The sequence below is a fragment of the Manis javanica genome, chromosome 2 (genome assembly GCF_040802235.1).
Source record: "Manis javanica isolate MJ-LG chromosome 2, MJ_LKY, whole genome shotgun sequence".
Classification (NCBI taxonomy): domain Eukaryota; kingdom Metazoa; phylum Chordata; class Mammalia; order Pholidota; family Manidae; genus Manis; species Manis javanica.
The window spans coordinates 204,124,184-204,145,487 of NC_133157.1; the positions used below are offsets into that span (position 1 = coordinate 204,124,184).

At 34.8% G+C, this 21,304-nt stretch overlaps 1 protein-coding gene across 5 annotated transcripts in view; it reads left to right on the forward strand.

Annotated features, from left to right (window-relative positions):
* The window catches only part of LOC118969304 (serine/threonine-protein kinase TAO1-like), a 92,361-nt gene that overhangs the window by 22,300 nt on the left and 48,757 nt on the right, over positions 1–21,304 (forward strand). For all 5 annotated transcript variants that reach the window (XR_012128401.1, XM_073230036.1, XM_073230037.1 and 2 more), the window contains 6 exons: positions 1,392–1,473; positions 3,906–4,073; positions 5,926–6,126; positions 9,612–9,848; positions 17,826–17,954; positions 20,453–20,656. Coding sequence is in view for 4 of the 5 variants with exons in the window: in XM_073230036.1 (XP_073086137.1) it covers positions 1,392–1,473; positions 3,906–4,073; positions 5,926–6,126; positions 9,612–9,848; positions 17,826–17,954; positions 20,453–20,656 (1,021 nt within the window). In the remaining variant the exon portion in view is untranslated. The remainder of the gene's footprint in view (positions 1–1,391; positions 1,474–3,905; positions 4,074–5,925; positions 6,127–9,611; positions 9,849–17,825; positions 17,955–20,452; positions 20,657–21,304) is intronic.

Genomic DNA, 21,304 nt, shown 5'->3' on the forward strand with positions numbered 1-21,304 from the left:
TAGCATATATGTGACTCAGTTCAGAAATAAAAGATAGATGATGCTACATGGGAGCAAAAAGTATGGCTTTTGTATAAAAAGTAATATATTTTTTGTACCATAGTGACACATACAACCCTGATTTTATAATAAATAGCATGATTTAAACATTCATATTTTAAAACTGCAATATATATTGCCACAACCTGTACAGATATTTGATTGGGGAATGGTTTATGATTGATATGGTATAAAACTTAGGTAAAAGTGATTTGATAATTTATCAGAATTACCACATAATTCATAATTTTTGGATGATTCTAATTGTTATTATTTATTATTCCAAATGTGCTTTGATGTTGCATCTCCTAGTGCTTTTTTGATAATACTGTTATTCATGTAAAGAAGTTTATTGAGAACAGATGGACAATTTTATGAAAGGATTTTTATCAGTGATAGAAAATTTTAATGGGAAAGTCTTCAGGTGTATCTAGCATTTGAAACATTCTAGGGGACTACCTACCGTACTTAACAAATAGTTAACAAATACTTTAAAATTCACAAGTAAGATGCATAAATTAGGAATAATTTATTTTTTATCATTACATTATTAAGGCAAGTTCACAGGTCTTTGCTGCTTCTGTAGAGATGTTCTGAGGAAATCTTGGCTCAGAGTTTATTATGGTACATCTGAATAATAAATACACGAAACACAGGCTGTCTTTACACTGGTTGATACTTTGGGGATTCAAAAAAGAATTCTTGTATTAAAGAATTAAATCTTATTTGAATATTGATGACAAACATTGATGAAATATTTTTTACTTACTGCCTTACTGAACTCTCATCAGTAACACTATACAATAGTATGTTACAGAATTCTAATTTTTTAAAAAAAAATTTATTGTTTTCTGGAACTTTTGTCCATTTGCTCAAGGACACTAAATACTTAGGTATAAAAATTGTTCTTTCCAAAACAAATAGCGTGATGTTCTGAAACATGCTATATGGAAGATGATCCAAGGGCCAAGCAAGAACGAGATGTGTCTAGAGAAAAGAAAAAAAAATACTAAGAAGAATATTATCTTAGATTTGAATGAAAAAGGAAAATGACGACTTCCATAATTTACCGCAACGTAGAATGAGTTGTGATACTTAAGTATGTGAGAGCAGGATTTTAAAATAATGTGTGCAAAAATACCATTTTCTATCGAAAATGGTAAAGATTCATTAGTTGCTTTGCATAGCTTTTTATATACTTACATGATGAAATATATAGTGTATTGTGTCTGCTTTTTTTTTTTTTTTATGATTTCTATTCTCCCTCCCACCCATAGGGACATGCCTTGATTTGTGGATGTGTTTTTAAAGGAAATAGCAATATGTTCACTTAATACTTTCCTTTACAATAGGTCCAGTTCTTTTCGCAACTTTGTAGAGTCTTGCCTCCAGAAAAACCCTAAAGATCGCCCTACATCAAAGAAACTTTTAAAGGTCAGTTATACTCTGTTTTGTACACCTAAGAAATTATTTTAAAGAATGTGTTTTATTCTTCTTTGATTCAGAATCAATATTAAGTATGCTGTACTGGGCTTTGCTAAAATACTAATTTCATAATACCATTCTTTCTTGGAAATTTTCTTTGTTGCTAAGGTTTTCGTTTGTTTTTCAAAATTAACTGCTTTTACCATGTCTGAATAGAATATATAGTTAAATATTCAGTATAGTAGTACTAAATGACTTAATTTTTATATGTGCAAGAATATATTCATGAGTTACAACTACAAATTTTAATTCATGTGGAACAATATCATTTCAGAGGTGGCAAAGCATAGTTTAACTTTGGATTTAATTTTTGTATCTACCATACTTTATATATCAATCTGTCCTATATAAAGTAATATGAAAGGAAGAGAAATGATGTGTAATACATTTACATAAATACTGTGGGAGAAAAGAGATTTCAAAAGAACCGTAAAAAATGGATATCACATTTTTGTTTCCTTTTCAGAAATATGTTTTTCTAACTTAGCAATGAAAATATTTTAAAAGTAACGTGAATTCTATTCATTTCTCAATAGGTTTGGTTATCTAATTTAAATAAATTATTAGTATATGCTTTCTGTTCTCAAAAATGTTTTCATTTAGAGGTTGACATCTTATTAATAGGAATAATAGTATTGTTCGACTTAATATAGTTATTAAAACATCTAGATAAGGCATTAGTGAGTAGCAGTTGACTATCTTTTTGTGACCCTAAGGAATTTGGTGGATTTTTTCACTAGAAAATTAGACTTTCAGCATGAATGTTTTAGAATTTCAAAGAAGTTCAGTTTATTTTCACCTACACACAGTTCAATATGCAAGGATATTGAAAGGGTCCATGTACATATTCAGTAGGGTTATTTGTACCTACAGTATGTAGAAGAGCAGTATAAAGTTTCAGTAACACTTAGGGAATTCTAGGCCTTAAGCACACTTACAGTCTCAAATGAAAGCCAAAAAACTAGGTATTCACAATAGCAACAAAAGGTTTAGTATAGCTATGAATTATAGCTATACTATAGTAAGTGAAAAATAAGCAGGATCCATTTGTAGAAAACTATCAAATAACTTAGAATTACAAGATATATTATTTTTGGATAAAAAAGACCGAATATTATAAATAGTGGTACATACCAAGCTAAGGCTCAGGAAAAGGAAGAATGTGACTGGCTTCTTACATTTGCCTAATGAAGGCAAAAGAAGCTCTTTTGGTAATAACCCAACCTACCAGGAATGGATACTTGACCTTGGGTGATCCCAAACCTGCATATGTATTCATGTACCTGGTCCATTTTGTATATTGACATTATGGGAAGTGATAGGAAGAATCTGTCAAGTGCATCCTTCCCTTTGGCCTAATCACATTTCTGTTGCAGTCTGTCATAAGGAAAAAAAATAAAATGGAAAAAAGTGACTTACTGTGTGAAGGTATTTATCTCAGAATGAAAAATTGAGAATAATTATCCAGAATTAGAATAATGGTTATGTAATTTTGGCATGAACCTTTGATGAAATAGTCTGTAGGCATTATGAGTTGAAATAACATAATACTTATAGCAATAAAAAGAGAATAATATATAGTTACAACTCTTCAGAGAAGAAATAAATTTGAGCTAATAAAGGAGGTAAAAGTCTTAAAAGAGTTCAAGATCATCTCATGAACTCCAGTGCACAAGTCATCTTTCTGCAGTCTGTGTGCTAACTACAAAACAAAATCTATACACAGAAAATTTCTGAGAAGAAATAAATATCCAAAAAATACCAAATGTAACAATGATAATCTTATAGTAGAATTGTTCTTTCTACTTTTCTGTACTGAATAATCTTAAGCTTTATTAAATATTAATGGTAAAAATCACTAATACATAATGTCTTTTAATCAACTGCTAGTGTTTTATGAAGTTTCATTTAAGCAACATAAAGAACCCATTATACCCAAGTAGTATGTTATGTGATTCACCGTCAGTAAATACATTCCTGTTGAAATCTAACGTAATTCAGAACTGATAGTGTCTCCTCTATGAGACCAGTTCTAAGAATTTGTAAGCGTTTACTTAGGGCTCTATTTGGACTAATTCTTAATGTTTACTTAGACTCTGATTATTTCAACTCTGCCTTTTCATTTGGCCAACAAAGGTGTCATGTTCAAAGTTTTCATGAAAAGTACAGGGGAAGTTATGTAGGCACAGAGTGTACACATGTAAATTAAATTTTATGAATATAAGAAGTAAAAAGCATAGCAGAATTAGATAAGTATAGATTACATGCATTATCTACAACTATTTAGGATAGTAACTCTAGGGTCCAAGAAGGGATTCATTTGTTCTGAATGAAAAAATATATAGGTCTCAACCTGACTTTTGCCTTCTACTCTTAACCAGCACCCGTTTCTTCTTCGGGAGCGCCCTACAACAGTGGTAACAGATCTCCTTCGAAGGACAAAGGAAGAGAAAAAAAGAGTGCTGGACAATCTGCGCAATGAAAAGACGAAGAAGGTCCTTTCCCAGGAGGCACATAAAGGGCCAGCAGCAGAAGCACAGGAAGAAAAGGTAATAACTTAGAAACGGCTCAAGTATTGGGGTCTCCTTATTGGCTTCTTTCCTTATGGAACTTTTCTTGCCAAGAATCTTTTATATCAGTGGTTTCCGGATTGTGTCTTCACAGTGATTCTCTAAGGCCCCAGGTGGAGAAAAAGGTTTTGCATTCTTTAAACCAACCTCTTGGTAGTGTACATTAGCTAGTAAAGCTCTGTGAAGTCTTCTATCAGAGAAACCTGTTCAACTTTTATTTAATCTAGTCCCTCCCTAAATTCTGGTCTACTGAACACTTTTTTGCCTGATTGTCTGATGGCATGGGACACGCTTTTGGAAGTATTTGAAATTACAGGCTTTGGAAGTTGACGGTGCTCACAGAGAAGCCATTAGAATTACCACCCATTCTCCTTATCTTGTTTATTGTATAAACCTCTCCCCCAGTGCCTTTAGTGTAATGTTTGATATATGTTTATTAAAGTGGAAATTTCTTGCTTTTTTAAAAATAAGTAAATAAATAAATAAAATAAACATGTGACTTAGCTAAATTTATCCTGGGGGAAAAAAATTACCAAGCATTCTTATTCTGTTAGTAAGAACACTTCATTCTTTTCAGTTGTGTATAGGGATTCATTCCTCTACCTGGTTCTAAAATACTCATTTTATAGGTGAGGAAAGTAAGGCTCAGAGTGGTTAACTAACTTACTGTACAAGCATATGGGTTCGGATTCATATATTACTCTTGAGACCAAGTTGTTTCCATGTTGCCATGTTTCCAAATTTGCAGTAGAAATGTTACAGAACTTCCTCAAAGGAAAATATAAAGCTTATGGTTTGTGGAGCTATCTTTTTTAGTCTAAGTATTTTCTGTTTTCTTCTTTGCTCATGTCCCAATGCCAAAGCTTTGATTCTTTTTTATTGCTTTCTATTGAGAAAGATCCCTGCATTCTGAAAACAGGAGTAGTAGTTACTTTTCTTTTTAATAACACTACATAATTAATCAACTATAAAATAGAAAACTTTCTTACATACAATTTTGGTATTTTTGATACTGTTTTTTACTTCTAAGAGTAGTCACTAGAAAATTGGGGCTATTTTAGGTATATGAAATGCTTTAGTAAAGTGAAATTAATAAAATTCTAATGTCATTAAACATTAGAATAACAGCAACTTTTTAAGGCTGTGGATGTAAGAAAAGATCCTCCATATACCATGGGTCTGTATTTATTATTCTGCATATCTTAAAGAGGTTTGGTATGGTAAGACTATAATATTGGTGCCCAAATACCAAAGCTTGCTGGGTTTCTTGGGAAGAACAGTCTTCCAATTATGATTAAATATATATACAATATTTAATTTTACATAAAAATAGATAGGAATTAATATTAAATTACTTAGTGGAAGAAATTTAGGCTAAAGACTACATTCTGAGAAGAAAAGAAATATGAAAGGCTTCAGTAGAAAATAACTAAAAGGGATGTTTATACGATTAAAAAAAAGGTTGGGGTTTGTTTTCACCATTGGAAGCATTGAGAAATGAGCGGCATCTCTGTGTATACCCCATGAGATGTGTAGGAGAAATGGATTTCAAGGTAATGTCAAAAATTTTAGAGAGAAGACTACACTTTGGAAATAACTCTGATTAACTTTTTCACAGACTTGGTTTGGCTTTTTGGTATTTACTAGTTGGTCACATTTTTAATCTGTCAACTAACAACTGATAAACTTTCTGGTCTTGGCAAATACAAGGAATTTCTCAAAATAGACCGCTAACATTCTGAAGACTGTGTGTGCCAAGCGGTGTGCTAGGTGCTAATAATAAAAAATTCAGGAGATAAAGATACTTGAGTCTAATACTCTTTTCCCTCAGGACCAAGATCACGGTGTTGGACAGACAGCAGTGCACAATATTGGAAGTCATCAGTCTATTCCCTGTATGTCCAACAGGACCAAGAGTCAAAGTGGTAGGGTTAACATTCTTCAGGATGCCTCAGAAAGCAAGGATGAGCTACACGTGATGGAGCGAATCGAAACAATTATGACTAATAATTCTGCCATCCGTTCAAGACCTGTGAGTATTTGGATTTCAGTGAAAAAAATTTCACCTTTGGTAACTAATTTTCCTAGTCTGGTTAGTTTAAGAGTTTGGGGTTTTTTTCCTTTGATGTATCAGAAGTTTGGAACATAATTTAGGCAACTTATTTTAAAATGGCAAAAGGCTTTTTAATTCCCAGTTTAATGTCTGCATTTAGGAAACATGTTTTGAGAATGCAAAAAGAATATTTTAAAAATCTTACAATAAATAAATAAATAAATACCATATAATGTATTATTTGAAGTTACTTAGATGAAAACGAAGGTATTTTAAAATTGTAAGTATACAACATGATATTAGTGATAATGGTTGCCTTTGGGATGTGGAGAAAGGTTTAAGGTGGGTGATAATGAAAAGTGATTTTTGCATTTTCCGTAATGTTTACATTTTAAAAATAACACTGGGTGTAATTGTAGAAAATTACAACTTCTCAGTTTGGGAAATGTGGATGTTTGCTACACTTTCACATGTAAGATTTTAAATTTTCTTGAAAACATTGGAAGGTCAGGTAACTCCTTTTCACAATTGATAGGAATGCTTCCTTTTTAACTTCACTGCTTTCAGTATCACCAATACTAGGCACAATAGCTAAAAGATGGAAACAACCCAAGTGTTCATCAATACATGAATGGATAAACAAACCATAGTGTATGTGTATACACACACACACACACACACACACACACACACACACACACACACAATGGAATATTATTCAGCTGTGAAAAGGAACGGTGTTCTAATATATGCTACAATGTTAGTGAACCTTGAAAAAATACTAAATGATATAAGTCAGACACAAAAGGAAAAATATTATTAGAATTCCACTTATACGAAATATCTAAAATACGCAAATTCATAGAAAGTAGATTAGAGGTTGCTATGGGCAAGTGGAAGATGAAATCAATACTTTTATTTATTATTTTATCATTTTGGTGTCATTAATGTATAATTACATGAGCAACACTATGGTTACTAGACTCCCCCTATTACCAAGTCCCCACCACATACCCCAGCACAGTCACTGTCCATCAGCATACTAAGATGCTACAAACATGTATATGTCTTTGAACATGATGTTTTAATTTCTGTGACAAATACATAGGATAAAATGGCTGAGTCATAGGGCATATGTATGTTTGACTTTCATAAGAAAGATACAGGTATTTTATCTCAGATATGTCCTGCAAATATTTTTTCTCCGTCTGTGATAAATTAAAATTTTTAGTTTTAAAATCCAATTCAAACAACCCACTAAAAATGAGTAAAGGCCATGAAAAAGCTAAAAGCTTTTCCTCTAAAATCAGGAATAAGACAGGGATGCCTACTTACAACACTTTTATTCAACAGAGTATTGGAAGTCCTAGCTACATTATCAGGCAAGAAAAAGAAATAAAAGGCACCCACACTAGTAAGGAAGAAGTGAAATTGTCATTGTTTGGAGATGACCTGATACTACATAAAAAAGCCCTAAAGACTCCACCAAAAACCTATTCAAATTATTATATAAACCACACCCCAATTTTAAAAAAGGTGTTAAAGACTTGAATAGACACTTATCCAGAGAATATATACAAATGGCCAACAGCACATGAAAAAATACTCAATATAATTAGTCATTAGGGAAACGCAAATCAAAACTACAATGAGTACCACCTTACAGCCACTAGGATGGCCGGCTATTTTGTTGTTGTTGTTGGTAAGGTATCATTGATATACAATCTTATGAAGGTTTCACATGAGCAACACTGGTTACTACATTCACCCATACTATTGAGTTCCCACCTAACACCCCATTGAAGTCACTGTCCATCAGCATAGTAAGATGCTATAGAATCACTGCTTGTCTTCTCTGTGCTATTACTGCCTTCCCCGTCTCCCCCTCTACACTATGTGTACTAATCATAATGCCCCTTAGTCCTCTTCTCCCTCCCTTCCCACCCACCCTTCCCACCCCTTTCCCTTTGGTAACTGCTAGTTCCTTCTTGGACTCTGTGAGTCTGCTGCTGTTTTGTTACATGGCTAGCTATTAAAAGAGAAAAACAAAAACAAAGATGGAAAATAACAACTAGGGAGCACGTGGAGAAATTGGAACTCCTGCTGTATACTGCTACTAAAAATGTAAAATGTCAGCTGCTGTGGTAAACAGTTGATGGTTTCTCAAAAAGTTAAACATAGCGTTGCCCCATGACTCAGCAATTCTACTTCTAGATATATACCCAAAACAATTGAAAGCAGGTACTTAAACGAATGCATATACACAAATGTTCATAAAAGCAATATTCACAATAGTCAAAAGGTGGAAACAACACAGAGGTCCAGTGACAAATAAATAGATAAACAAATGAGGGTATGTGCATACAGTGGAATATTATTCAGCTATAAAAAGAAACGAAGTAGTGTTACATCCTATACAATATGGATGAACCTTGGAAACATGCTAGGTGAAAGAAGCCATACACAACAGGTCACATGTTATATGAAACATCCAAAATAGGTAAATCCATAGACAGAAAATAGATTGGTGGTTACCAGAAGGGGAGATTAGGGAGCAACTGCTTAAAACATACACGGTTTTCTTCTGAAGTATTATATATGTTTTGTATCCAGATACAGGCAGTCTTGAAGAACATCATGAATATACTAAATATTACTGAATTGTTTACTTTAAATGATTAATCATACATTATGTGAATTTTGTCTCTAAGAATCCAGTTTGTACATTTTTTTCTTTACAATGGGGCAGTGGTTGCAGAATATCATGAATATACTAAATGCTACTGAATTGTTCACTTTAAATGATTAATCTTACATTATCTGAATTTTGCCTCTATTCCAGAATCCAGTTTGTACATTTTTTTCATTATACTCAGTGTTTTTTCTGTCATACCCAAGAAATATTTGCTGACCCCAAGGTCATGACAATATTCTGTGTTATCCTCTGCTCCATGATTCTGGATTTTAGGTTTAGGTCTAGTGACTCTTTTCAAATTAATTTCTGTGTATAGCATGATTAAGCATTTATTTATTTTGAATACAGAGAACCAGTTGTTAAAGCAGGATTTATTAAAAACACTTTCCTTTCCTCTTTGAATTAACTTGACATTTTGGTAGCAAACCAATTGACTGAATATATGTGGGTCTGTTTCCAGATTTTACTGTGTTCCTTTGCTCTATTCAGCCTGTCCTTATACCAATACCACACTGTTTTGATTACTGAAGTTTACATCTACCAACTTTTCATACCTCCTCAAAACTTTGGCTATCCCAGGTCCTTTACATTCCCACTTAAATTTTAGAACCAGCTAGCTTGTCTGCTTTTTCAGATAAAATTTTATTAGAAGCTGTTGAGTGGGATCTCCTACATGAGTTACCTACTTAGTTGATAGTAGACTGGTCTAAGATGGTTTTGAAATAAAAAAGTTATGCTTTAATTCATTCTTTCCTCTCCATTGTTGTAGGATACAAGGGAAATGCCAGAACATGAGCAGGAAAGTCAGCTCAGAGAACAAATGTCTGGCTGTAAGAGAATGACACAGCAACATCAGAAACAGCTCATGAATCTGGAAAAAAAGTTAAAGGCTAAGATGGATGAGCATCGCCTCAGATTAGAGAAAGACCTTGAAACTCAGCATAACACCTTTGCTGCAAAAATGAAGAAGCTTCTCAAGAAACATCAGGTGGCAGTGGAAAAAGAGGTAGCTGACCAGTATTACTAATGTGTTTATTCTCCCTTGTGACGATTTCAGAATTAACCAAGATGGCATTGTGATGTTAGGGTATCTGTTCCCCAGAACCAGCAAGTCAATTGGGGAAAGGGAGAAATATTTATATAATAGGTAAAATATCAAGTGCTGAGTCGATATGGAATTATTTCCTGATAACTTGACAGTTTTATCATGTAACAGTGTTTAAAGTCAGGTAGATCAGATTGAAGATGACGATCTGAGAGGTGAGACAGAGGCCTCCTCCCAAAGCCACATATAATATGAAAATATTGTTAATGCAACTAACCTTAAAAGATCAACAGGAAAGAAGGCAGCACAAGACTGCTTACACCTGGAGAAAAGAACAGACCTCAAAAAATGTAACATACCAAAGCCATGATCTGGAGGTACCCACGCTCTTCTCCCACCCCAGCTCACTGGAAGAAGGAAGAGAAATGGAGTGGAGACGGGGTGGAGGCCTAGGACCGCTGAACACCCAGCCCTGGAGATCTGCTGTGGGAGCAAGATCCTATATTGCATGGTGCTCAAGATTAGTGGGGTTGGAAAGCTAAGACAGGAGGAATAGTTGGACAGACTGAGATTCCAGCTGTTGTGGAAAATGGATTCACATCCAGCTGCTCTGGGACAAAAGAAAGGCAGACAGTATGAGAGACTTCCTAACAGTGAGAGGGCTACTAAATGGGCAAGGATTGCACAGGGCTTGCAACTCAGAAGAAAGGACCAGTAGACAAAATTGTCCAGATGCACTCTGCGCACCAGGTTGGGAACTTTTCAAGAACTTCAGGTGCTCCATCCCCCTGGCTGGCTACACAGCTCCGAAGCCTTCCGCCATGATATGCAGCCTGCTGCACCTTCCAGCAGGTTGGCACTGGCTTACAAACCAGCTGCCCCTGCCCTGGTGTCAGTCCATCCAGAGGGAGGTCCTGCCTACAGCAGCTATAAATGCAAGGCATAGAGGGTTACACCTGTGTGCTCAGCTGACTAGTCTGGCTGTGGAGAGATGCAGGGTAGCCGGGAAGCAGGAAACAGCTCTTCCCAACCCCCAGTCACCAGTGTCGCTCTGGTGAGACCCTGACATCACTCCATGGGCTAAGTAACTCCAGGGAGTATGCCTTCAGGGTCCTAGAGGGTGTCACATACAAAATATGAAGTGCCAAAGGAACCTGGTTCAAACCAAAGTCCCCAAAACACCAGAAAAGAGGTCAAGTGAAAATGGACTCATCAATCTTCCTAAAAGAGATTTTTCAAAAATCATAAACACATCCATGTAGGTACAGAAAAATACTCAAGAATGCAGGAATGAATCCAGAACAGAGATCCATTCATTACAGAATACAATGTGGGGATTTAAAAGCAGATTAGATATGGTGGAGGAGACGATAAATGAAAAAAATTTGAAGAATAGGAATGCAAAGAAGCTGAGGCACAGAAAAAAGATCTCTAGGAATGAAAGAATATTGAGAGAACTGTGTGACCATTCCAACCGGAGCAATATTCGTATTACAGGGGTATCAGAAGAAGAAGAAAGAGGAAAAGGGAAAGTGTCTTTGAGGAGGTAATTGCTGAAAACTTCCCCAATCTTGGGAAGGAGATAGTCTCTCAGGTCATTGAGGTGCACAGATCTCCCAACACAAGGGATCCAAGGAATACCAAAACATATAATAATTAAAATGGCAAAGATCAAGGATAAGGACAAAATATTAAAAGAAGCTAGAGAGAGAGAAAAGATCACATACAGAGGAAAACCCATCAGGCTATCATCAGACTTCTCAGCAGAAAACATACAGGCCAGAAAGGAGTGGCAGGATATATTTAATGCAATGAAGCAGAAGCAAGAATACACTACCTGGCAAGATTATCATTTAACATTGAAGGAGAGATCAAACAATTTCAAAATAAGCAAAAGCTGCGAGTATTTACCTCCCACAAACTGTCTCTGCAGTGTATCTTGAATGGACTGCTATAGATGGAAGTGTTCCTAAAGCTAAATAGCAGTTACCAGAGGTAATAAAACCACATTAAAGAAAGCAGAACAATTAATTACTAAGCAAATGCAAAATTAAATCAACTATCCCAAAGTAGCTTAAGGGATAGACAAAGAGTACAGAATATGATACTTAATATATAAACAATGGAGGAGGAAGAAAAAGGAGGAGAAAAAAAAAGAATCTTTAGATTTTGTTTGTAATAGTACACTAAGTGAGCATAGACTCTTAGATAGTAAGGAAGTTTCCCTTGAACCTTTGGTAACCATGAATGTAAAACCTGCAATGGCAATAAGTACATACCTATTGATAATCACCCTAAATGTAAATGGACTGAATGTACCAATCAAAAGACACAGGGCAATAGAATGGATAAAAAAGCAAGACCTGTCTTTATGCCACTTAAAAGAGACTCACCTCAAACCCAAAGACATACACAGACTAAAAGTGAAGGGATGGAAAAAGATATTTCATGAAAACAATAGGGAGTAAAAAGCAGGAGTTACAGTACTTGTATCAGAGAAAGTAGACTTCAAAACAAAGAAAGCCACCAGAGCAAAGGAGGACATTACATAATGGTAAAGGGGTCAGTCCAACAAGAGGATATAACCATTATAAATATCTATGCACCCAACACAGGAGCACCTACATATGTGAAACAAATACTAACAGAATTAAAAGTGGAAATAGAATGCAATGCATTCATTTTAGGAGACTTCAACACACCACTCACTCCAAAGTACAGATCAACCAGACAGAGAATAAGTAAGGAAACAGAGGCACTGAACAACACATCAGAACAGATGGACCTAACAGATATCTACAGAATGCTCCACCCAAAAGCCGCAGGATACACATTCTTCTCAGGTGCACATGGAACATTTTCAAGAATAGATTATATACTAGACTACAAAAAAGAACATCAGTAAATACAAAAATATTGAAGTTGAACCAACCAGCCTCTCAGACCACAAAGGTATGAAACTAGAAATAAGTTACTTAAAGAAAATGAAAAGACCCACAAACCCATGGAGGCTTAACAACATGCTCCTAAATAATCAATGGATCAATGACCAAATAAAAACAGATCAAGCAATGCAAAATCTGTGGGATGCAGCTAGGGCTGTGCTAAGAGTGAAGTATATGGCAATACAGGCCTGCCTCAGGAAAGAAGAAAAATCCGATATGAACAGTCTAAACTCACAATTAATAAAACTAGAAAAAGCAGAACAAATGAGGCCCAAAGTCAGTAGAAGAGGGACATAATAAAGATTAGAGCAGGCTTAAATAAAATCCAGAAGAATAAAACAATAGAATCAATGAGAGCAGGAGCTGGTTCTTTGAGAAAATAAGCAAAATAGAAAAAACCCTAGGCAGACTTATCAAGAAAAAAAGAGTGTCTAGAAATGAGAAAGAAAAAATCAGTATGGGCACTACGGAAATACAAAGAATTATTAGAGAATACAGTGAAAAATTGTATGCTGAAAAACTTGATAACCCAGAAGGAATGAACAACTTTCAAGAAAAGTACAACCTTCCTTGGCAGACCCTGAAGGGAACAGAAAATCTGAACAGATCAATTACCTCAAGCAAAACTGAATTGGTAATAAAAATCTACCTAAAATTAAAACTCTTGGACCAGATGGCTTCACTGCTGAATTTTATCAGACATTTAGTGAAGACTTAATACCCATCCTCCTTAAAGCTTTCCAAAAAGTAGACAAGGAGGGAATACTTCCACCCTCATTCTATGAGGCCAGCATCACTCTAATTCTAAAATTAGGCAAATACACCACAAAAAAAGAAAATTATAGACCAATATCTCTGGTGAACATAGACGCAAAAACACTCAACAAAATCATAGTAAAAAATATATCAAACAGATCGTCTATCATGATCAAGTACAATTTATTCCAAGGATGAAAGGATGGTACAACATTTTGAAATCCATCAGCATCATCCACCACATTAACTAAAATAAGGACAAAAAGCACATGATCATCTCCACAGAAGCAGAAAAAGCACTCGACAAAATTCAACATCCATTCATGGTAAAAACATACCAACAAACTGAGTATAGAGGGCAAGTACCTCAACATAGTAAAGGCCATATATGACAAGACCATAGCCAACATCATACTTAACAGTGAGAAGCTGAAAGCTTTTCCTCTAAGTGGGGAACAAGAGAAGGATGCCCACTGTTTCCACTTTTCTTCAACATAGTACTGGTGGTCCCAGCCACAGCAATCAGACAACACAAAGAAATAAAAGGCATCCAGATTGGTAAAGAAGAAGTTAAACTGTCACTGTTTGCAGATGACATGATATTATACATAAAAAATCTTAAAGAATCCACCCCTAAACTACTAGTACTAAGAACTGAATTTAGCGAAGTGGCAGAATACAAAATTAATACACAGAAATCTCTTGCATTCCTAAACACTAATGATGAACTAGCAGAAAGAGAAATCAGGAAAACAATTCCATTCCCAACTGCATCAAAAAGAATAAAATGCCTAGGGAGAAACCTAATGAAGGAAGTGAAAGACCTTTGCACTGAAAACTACAAGACATTTAAGAAAAAGAAGATACTAATAAATGGAAATAACATCCCTTGCTCATGGATAGGAAGAATTAATATTGTCAAAATGACCATCCTGCCTGAACCAATCTACCGATTCAGTGCAATCCCTATCAAAATGCCAACAGCATTTTTCAGTGAACTAGATCAAATAGTTCTAAAATTCATATGGAATCACGGAAGACCCCAAATAGCCAAAGCAATCATGAGAAGGAAGAATAAAGCAGGGGGTGGATTATCCTCCCCAACTTCAACCTCTACTGCAAAGGTAATTTGGTACTGGCACAAGAAAAGACCCAAAGACCAATAGAACAGGCTAGGGATCCCAGATATAAACCCAAGCAAATGTGTTTAATTAATATACAATAATGGAGCCATGGTCATATAATGGGGAAATGACAGTGTCTTCAACAACTGGTGTTGGCAAAACTGGACCGCTACATGCAAGAGAATGAAATTGGATTATTGTCTAACCCCATACACAAAAGTAAACTTGAAATGGATCAAAGACCTGAATGTAAGTCATGAAACCATAAAACTCTTAGAAGATAACATATGCAAAATCTCTTGAATATAAACATGAGCAACTTTTTCCTGGATGCATCTCCTTGGGCAAGGGAAACAAAAGCAAAAATGAACAAATGGGACTACATCAAGCTTCTGTACAGCAAAAGACACCATCAGCAGAACAAAAAGGCATCCTACAGTATAGGAGACTATATTTGTAAACAACATATCCGGCAAGTGATTAACATTCAAAATATGTAAAGCGTTCACATGCCTCAACACCCAAAAAGCAAATAACCCAATTAAAAAATAGTCACAGGATATGAACAGACGCTTCTCCAAAGAAGAAATTCAGATGGCCAAGAGGCACTTGAAAAGATGTTCCATATCACTAATTATCAGGGAAATGCAAATTAAAAGCACAATGAGATATCACCTCATACCATTTAGCATGGCCAACATCGAAAAGACTAGGAACAACAGATGGTGGCTAGAATGCAGAGGAAGGGGATCCCTCCTACACTGCCAGTGGAAATGTAAACTAGTTCAACCATTGTGGATAGCTATATGGAGGTTCCTCAAAAAACTAAAAATAGAAATTCCATTTGACCCGCGAATTCCACTCCTAGGAATTTACCCAGAGAAAAAAGTTGTGAGATATAAGAAGACATATACACCCTATGTTTATCACAGCACTATTTACAATAGTCAAGATATGGAAGCAACCTAAGTTTCCATCAGTAGATGGATGGATAAAGAAGAAGTGGTACATATGCACAATGGAATACTATTCAGCCATAAGAAAGAAACAAATCCTACCATTTGCAGCAACATGGATGTAGCTAGATCGTATTATGCTCAGTGAAATAAGTTAGGGAGAGAAACACAAGTACCAAATTATTTCTCATATTTGTGGAGTATAACAATGAAGCAAAACTGAAGGAACAAAGCAGCAGACTCACAAACTCCAAGAAGGGGAGGGGTGCGGGAGGACGGTTGAGGAGGGAGGGAGAAGGGCATTGAGGGCTATTACGATCAGTATACATGGTGTGGGGGTGATCATGGGGAAGACAGTGTCGCACAGAAAAGACATGTAGTGATGTGGCATCTTACAACACCGATGGGCAGTGACTGCAATGGGGTATGGGGGGAACTCAATGATATATGTGGATGAACGTAGTAATCACATTATTTTTCATTTGAAACCGTCATAAGAGTGTATATCAGTGAAAGCTTAATGAAAAATAAAGTCATTAAGTATTCTGTTCTAGGCCTTGGGTACTTTGGTTATCTGAGAAGTTTGATAAATCAGTTAGTAGGTGATTTAGGTGTCAAAAAACATTCATCATTCTCTATGTACTTTTTGGAAACCTTAAATTTTTAGTAGCATTTTTATATCAGAAGAATTGAAGAGTACTGTTATATACAGAGAATGTTAAATTAAGAGGAATTAAGAGGGTTTCAGGTTCAGATTTAACCCATTTGTTTACTACAAATAAGTATCATTCTACTGTATGATAAAGGTGCATTTTTTAGGAGTCTTTTGTGAAAACTGGTTTCTAATTTCCCAGGTATCCCATTAGTTTCAACTTATTTTGATAATCACAGTTGTCAAATAAAATGTAAACTTCTCAGTAAATTTACACCATATCTTAAAATATGTCTGGCTAGTCTGCCCTGGGCATTTATAGCTCAAAAAAAAAGAAGAATCACTCTCTCACAGGAACAGAGAATTTAGCAAAATAATTTCTGTTGTAAATGAATATTTGATTTTGAAATAATTTGGTGAAAGAATGTAGAAATATTTAGAATCCTGTTTGGTGTTGTACTTTCTTGAATACTTTGTAAAGAGGTAGATACTAACATTTTTGGGAAAGGAATTCATGAAACAGGATGTACAATGTGATTTTAGATTTGTTTTATATATTTATATCAATATCTATACATGCCTAGAGAAAAATAGGAAGGGTATGCACCAAAATGTTTATATTGGTTATATCTGGGTGGTAAAATCATGCAAGGTTTTTCTTCTTTGTGTTTTTCTGTATTTCCTAAATGTTCTACAATGGATATGTATATTTCACCCTCGAATAACATAGGGTTGAACTGCACAGGCCCATTTATACACATTTTTTTTCAATAAAGGTCTTGGAAAATGTTTTGGGAGACAGTTTAAAAGATCATTTTCTTTTTTCTAGCTTTCCTTATTATAGAATACAGTATAGAATTTATACAACATACAGAATATGTGTGAATATCTGTTCATGTTGTTAGTAAGGCTGCCAGTCAGCAGTATGCTTTTAATAGTTAAGTTTTTGGGGAATGAAAAGTTATAGGAGGATTTTTTTTTACTCTGTTGGGAGTCAGCACCCCTAATCCCCACATTGTTTAAGGGTCAACTATTGCATGTATCATCAGAAATAAAATAATAATATACAAGTATTTAATATTTAACATTATTTAAGATACAAATTAAAAGTCAGGGTTTAATTTGAAGATGAACATATTACATTGTTTAATACACAAGTCAAGCTAGATAAAAGGTCATAACTTAATTACATTAGTTTTGTTTTATTAGTGGGGTGGGTCGGGCAGCATACTCCACTTAACTGGGGGAAATAAGGTGGAAACACTGAGCATGTAAAAGATCAGCATTTTAAAGATGAGTTCCATTTTAGTGGTTCTCTGAAATTCAAATCATAAGGATGCTGAGTAACACTTGTTAATAATTTATTGGATATTCTTGTTTTGGTAATGATTATATTGATTTTATATTCTTAGGTGGGAGGAAATATCCTTGCTAATGTGTATTAAACTGCTGCTTTGAAGCTTATCTAGTTAGCTAATTTGATCCATTTAAAAATTTTCCTATAGGCTAAAGTGATGTCCAACGAGGCGAAAAAATTTCAGCAACGTATTCAGGCTGAGCAGAAGAAAGAACTGAATAGCCTTTTGAAGACCCAGAAGAGAGAATACAAACTTCGAAAGGAACAGCTTAAGGAGGTATTTACTTTATAAAAATTTTCAAGCCACTTACCTGCTTACTGGTTATATCCAATATTGATCTACTCATAGAACCATTAAGATAAAATTTTCTTTTTTTGTGGCCACCAACAATATATCAGTTTAAGTGAGGATATTGATTATAACCTATTACTTTTCAATGGCTGAGATCCTCAGTTGAGTGGGATCTAAAAAGTGATCTCTTGAAAATGTGAATTATTTTATAAAGCTATTATTTAGTAGCTTTCTTAAGTAATTGAGTCACTGGAAATAAAAATATTTTAGCTGTGAAAAAGAGCCATACATCTCTTCCTTTAAAAGTAAATCATACGTTCTTACTTTGGGCTCAGATTACAATAATTTGTTCTTATTCTGATTTTAACACAGAAGAAGGATAAGAGGCATTTCTTCTCATCCCATTTTCTTTAATACGAAAGCATGCTAATTATGTCTTTATGGCTACAGGATTTCATGTGTGTTTGCCCTTTATGTGCTGCTTTCTTGAACTTATTTTTATCGCAGATCTAGTCTAACTGTGAGGAAAGCCATGTTGTCCTAAGGCAATTTCTGAAAGGGGATTATTATTCAGGATAGTGGTCAGGACAGGAAAATGATATGTGTCAACTACAGCATATTTATTATCTTGCAGAGAATATAAATCAGCCATCTTTTGTAGGTATAAGATGATTTTTCAGAGACTATTGACCTTATGGTTCTTCACCTATTATTCAAGAAAGAAACCAATTCTTTATTACTTTTGTGGATAAGATACTCAAACACATAAATATAAAAAGCACATGAACTTGTAGTTCTCAACTGAAGGATGTCAATGAGAAGACAGAGAGAATACAGGCATATACACAAAGAATCATTTGACTATGTTTTCCAAAATCTTTTGCCAAGAAAATTCCCCACCCACCAAGACTTCCCCAGTTTACACCCTCTTTTACAGACTGATGGACTGAAATTTTTAGTCCATGTAATTAATTATTAGCACACAGATAAATTAATCTAGATAAAATAACCATAATCTCTTTGGTATAGTGCTTTTACGTGTGTAGGAACTTGACCTATATTTAGACAAATAAGTCTTATTAAGAACATTGGTGGCACAAAGCCTTGTTATATATACCCTGCTGAGTGAGGTTCATTGATAAGATTTTTCTAAGTTTGAAGAATATAACCTGCTATGTATTCCCATTACTGTAATCTAAAAGCTAAACTCAATACTAGAACATGGGATTTGAAAAGATGGTAAATAGGATTCCCAACTGTAAATAAATATCCAACAAAATGCAGTTCTATAGTTGCTTCCTAGTGAAACCAGGTTTTAGTTTTATAAATGAATATGTTGTTTTAGATAATCCTTTAAGCATATAATTCATAGTCTAACTAATAAGTCCATTTTCTTTTAGAAGGTAGTTTTGTGTCTGCGTATGTCTGTGTGTGTGTGTGTGTTCATTTAGAATGATTATTATCAGTGTAGAGGAAGGGACATACTATAGTCCTGTGGGTGGGAAATTTCCTTGGCAAAAGATTTTGAAAAACATAGCCAAGTGATTCTGTATATGCCTGTATTATCCCTGTCTTCTCATTGACATCCTTAAGTTGAGAACTACAGACTTATGTATTTTTTATTTTTATGTGCTTGAATATCTTATCAATGAAAGTAATGAATAATTGGTTTCTTTCTTGAACAACAGATGAAGAACCATAGGTTAACAGTCTCTAAAAATAATCATCTTAGACCTGGGAAAGATGGCTGATTTATATTCTCTGCAAGGTTCATGCATTTTAGGTTGAAATATACTAGTATTAATTAACATCCTTGGGTTTGCATCATTGAATGTATTGTCAATATTCTCATCTTGTCCAGTATAAATACATTCTTTTTAGGTAGTTTGTGAGATGATATTTGAAATGCTGTAGAAAAACATTGGTCTTGCCTTTTTCAGTGGTTATAGTGCTGAATCTATTCTAAAAGGTCTCTGTTTTCCTTTTGTTTTGTTGATTTTTCCATTTAATTTCCGGTCTTTTATACTGAACCCATCCTTAACTTTGCCAAAAACTTAGCATTTCTATTGTTGAAACCAAGAAGTGAGCCATAACTATATTTTAACCTTAATTTTAATTCATGTGTGATTTTAACTTGAAAGCACTGTCTTGTTCCCCTTTTTGGAGACCTTTAAATAAAGATGTTTGACTTCATTCACCAATCATTGTGTGCTTTCAAAGCTACAAGCCATCCTAAATATAGCTGTGCAAAGCTAAAAAGTATGCGTGTTTTCTAGTGTATGTTTTCTCTTTTCTTGTCCTACTTCATGTATAACTCCAGAAACAGAAAAATACTACCTACCTCCTTTAAGGTCATTGCCCTGCCTGCCCATGAGAGAGGGCACAAATTAAGTAGTTTAACTGAAGATTACCAGCCACCAAATAGTATATTCATGTAGTTAATTTTTATGTATTTTGATCTCAGTTGTTTTTTATCTTGCCAGGAGCTGAATGAAAACAAGAGCACCCCAAGAAAAGAAAAACAGGAATGGCTTTCAAAGCAGAAAGAGAACATACAGCATTTCCAAGAAGAGGAAAAGACCAATCTTCTTCAGCATCAGAGACGGTACCTAGAGCTACAATGCCGTCGCTTCGAAAGAAAGCTGTTACTCGGGTGCCATAACTTGGAGCAGGACCTTGTCAGGGAGGTATGTGTAAATGGTGTGAAATCAGAATCTTCCTGAAAATATGTCAGTCACATCCCACCCTCAGGGCCTTAGAGAGCCTCTGCTTGCCTTTGCCTAAGTCCTTCTTCCCTGAAACCCAGCCCACACGGTTCACCTTCTCCCTCACTTCATATCTCCTCAATTCTGATCTCCAAATCCTCCTCCCTTCTTTAAATATTCTTGCACTCCTCTCTCTCTCTCTCTCTCTCTCTCTCTCTCTCTCTCTCTCTCTCTCACACACACACACACACACACACACACACCACACACATACACATGTACGTGCACACACTTTTTATGGGGATCTCTCTCTCCCCAAGTAGAATGGAAATTAGATGAAGTCCCAGGTTCTGTTCAGGGCTTTTATATCCAGTGGCTAGATATATCCAGGCCTTGTAGCTAGTGGCTGGCCCATAATAGGTATTCAATAAATATGTATTAAGTAAATATATAATAAATATTAATTCCATGAAAGAACTGTTAATTTTTAAATATGAGAAAATTAATTGGATAACTTATGCCTTTTCATCTGAAATGGGTGCCATGAAGGTATATACTACCATTTAACATAATTGTATAATCATGAAATTATTCATTGGGAATATGTAGAAACTTATGCCAATGAAAACA